Source organism: Parus major, chromosome 3 (genome assembly GCF_001522545.3).
Source record: "Parus major isolate Abel chromosome 3, Parus_major1.1, whole genome shotgun sequence".
Taxonomy (NCBI): Eukaryota; Metazoa; Chordata; class Aves; order Passeriformes; family Paridae; genus Parus; species Parus major.
In genome coordinates this window covers 78,021,985-78,024,007 of record NC_031770.1, presented here as the reverse complement: position 1 = coordinate 78,024,007, position 2,023 = coordinate 78,021,985, and the positions used below count along the sequence as shown (strand labels likewise).

The following is a 2,023-nucleotide window of genomic DNA, read 5'->3' as shown; positions in this document are numbered from 1 at the left end:
TACTTGGCAATTGCAGTTTGATTAATAACAGAAGAGTTTCTCTTCTAGGCAACAAGTACGAGATGATGCAACTCTGCAGGGAAGACCCCTGCTTTGAGCATCACCTACCTCAGTGTGATAGAGGTAGCCTTTGTTGTTTGGTTTAAAAAGTCAGATGAAAGACTGAAGCTGTGGATTTCCTTTTACTTTTTAAAATGTGTTTTTATAGCAGCTAGAGGTGGTAAACAGATCTTTTATGTGTAGTACAGGGGAAGGTTTGTATTTGTTCCTGTACCTCTGGCTTACATGTGAATGAGTCAACACAAAGTTTCTATCTACAAGATCTTTTCTCTATCAACCCCTCTGTGCATACAGATGCTTGAAAAGGGTTCCTGTAATAATGTTCACCTTTATTAGTGCCAACTGTAATTTCTTCTGAGGCCTTCCAGATATTTCAATTCTACATTAAGGGAAAACAGACCCTGGTGCATTTGGGCAACTTGTTGACATTCACAGTGGAGTTGAAATGTGACCAATTTCATACTCTTGGCTACATTTCTTTGGACATGAATTAAGCAGCTAGGATTTACTTGAAAGTGGGGCACGTTAAACACAGCAGTAACAAATATGCCTAAGTTCTCTTCCAGTGGGAGAGGATGATCCCCTCTGCGTTTCACCAACTCTTCCACCACAGTGCTGCTCTTGGGAGTTGAGGCTTCCATGGTGGAAGGTATTGCCAGGCACCTGCAGGACCTGAGAGGTGCTGCTCCATCTCTCTACAGCAGTGTGAGGCTCAGGGGTGCCAAGCAGCACCTGCCACGTCTGCCTGTGCGCACAGTGCTGAGGGAACACTGTTCTTCCTCTTCCACCAGCTGGGCAGCAGTCTCTTCTCACCAGCCATCACGTCAGTGGCACAGAGGAAGGGCTGAGGAGCAGGGTGTGACTGCTGGCAGTTGGGCTTGGCTGAGGGTTCTGAAGGGGAAATGCAGCACAACACTCAGGAAAAGGTCTCTGCAGGGTCTGAGTAACTCTGTTTATTACAGGAGACAGCACCAGGAGCCACTGTGCCATAAGGCCTTGCTTCACAGTGGCAAGGAGGAGTGGAGAACTTTGCTTAGGGAAGCACAGTTAGTACCACTTCCTCTACCACAAGGATGTGGTATTTACATGGCAAATACACAGCAGTTCTCTTTTATGGGAAATTCCAGGTAGAGTGTTAAGCACTCTGCTGCCACCAAATGCCTGAAGAAAGTGATTATGATAGCCTTGCCCACTGCAAATGGCAAATGTGGCTGTCCCACAGCTGCTCTGCGGCAGCTTGGTAGGATGGAGAACACAAAGCTCCCAGTGCAGATGGAGTTTCCAGCCTGCAGTAGCAGTGACAAGATTCTTATTATTGTGGAAAAAAAATCACTTTACTAAGTGATTTTTTCAAAATTTTTACAAGTCTTTACTGAGTAATTTTTACAAGTCTTTACTGAGTAATTTTTACAAAATCACTTGACATTGGATACGGCCTTGTTACATTTCAGTTACGGGTGTAATGCCAAGAAGTTTCATTCCATTGGCTAGAACGGAGCGTGCAGCATGGAAGAGACAGAGCCGTGCCTGGAAAACAAGGAAAACCACTTTAGGGTAGTGCTGTAGCAATAGGGTGTGGTTCTTGGGACAGCAGTTAGACCAGAGGTGAAAACACTGTGCGCAGCCGGCCCCCACCGGGTCTAGGATCTACAAAAAACCTGCGTGCCAGAATTCACAGCAGCTCTTGGCAGCCCATTGCACTGTTAACAGGGGGACACTTTGTCAAACAAAGGAAGACGGAATGTTCAGCCCAGCCCTCGGGGCAGAGCAAGCAGAGATGCCTGAGAAACAGTGCAATGACTAAAAGCTGAAAATCTCTCATGCACCACGGTCTAGAACAGCCTGAGGTTACCGCTCGAATCTCTCCCCTCGATGTGCCTGTGTGACAGGCTGTCACACAACTATGGGCTGCTTTGAAAATTTCCTTTGTCAATGTCTTGGCTGTTACACACCTGGCTGTTTG

At 46.5% G+C, this 2,023-nt stretch overlaps 1 protein-coding gene across 2 annotated transcripts in view; it reads right to left on the bottom strand.

The window, feature by feature from the left end:
* Positions 1-313: 313 nt before the first annotated feature.
* RARS2 (arginyl-tRNA synthetase 2, mitochondrial) overlaps positions 314-2,023 on the bottom strand; it is a 30,746-nt gene continuing 29,036 nt past the window's right edge. The window contains exon 20 of one of the 2 annotated variants that reach the window (XM_015620767.3): positions 314-1,587. In XM_015620767.3, coding sequence (XP_015476253.1) covers positions 1,501-1,587 — 87 coding nt within the window. In that variant the 3' untranslated portion in view covers positions 314-1,500. The remainder of the gene's footprint in view (positions 1,588-2,023) is intronic. The other variant, XM_015620768.3, reaches the window with a different exon arrangement.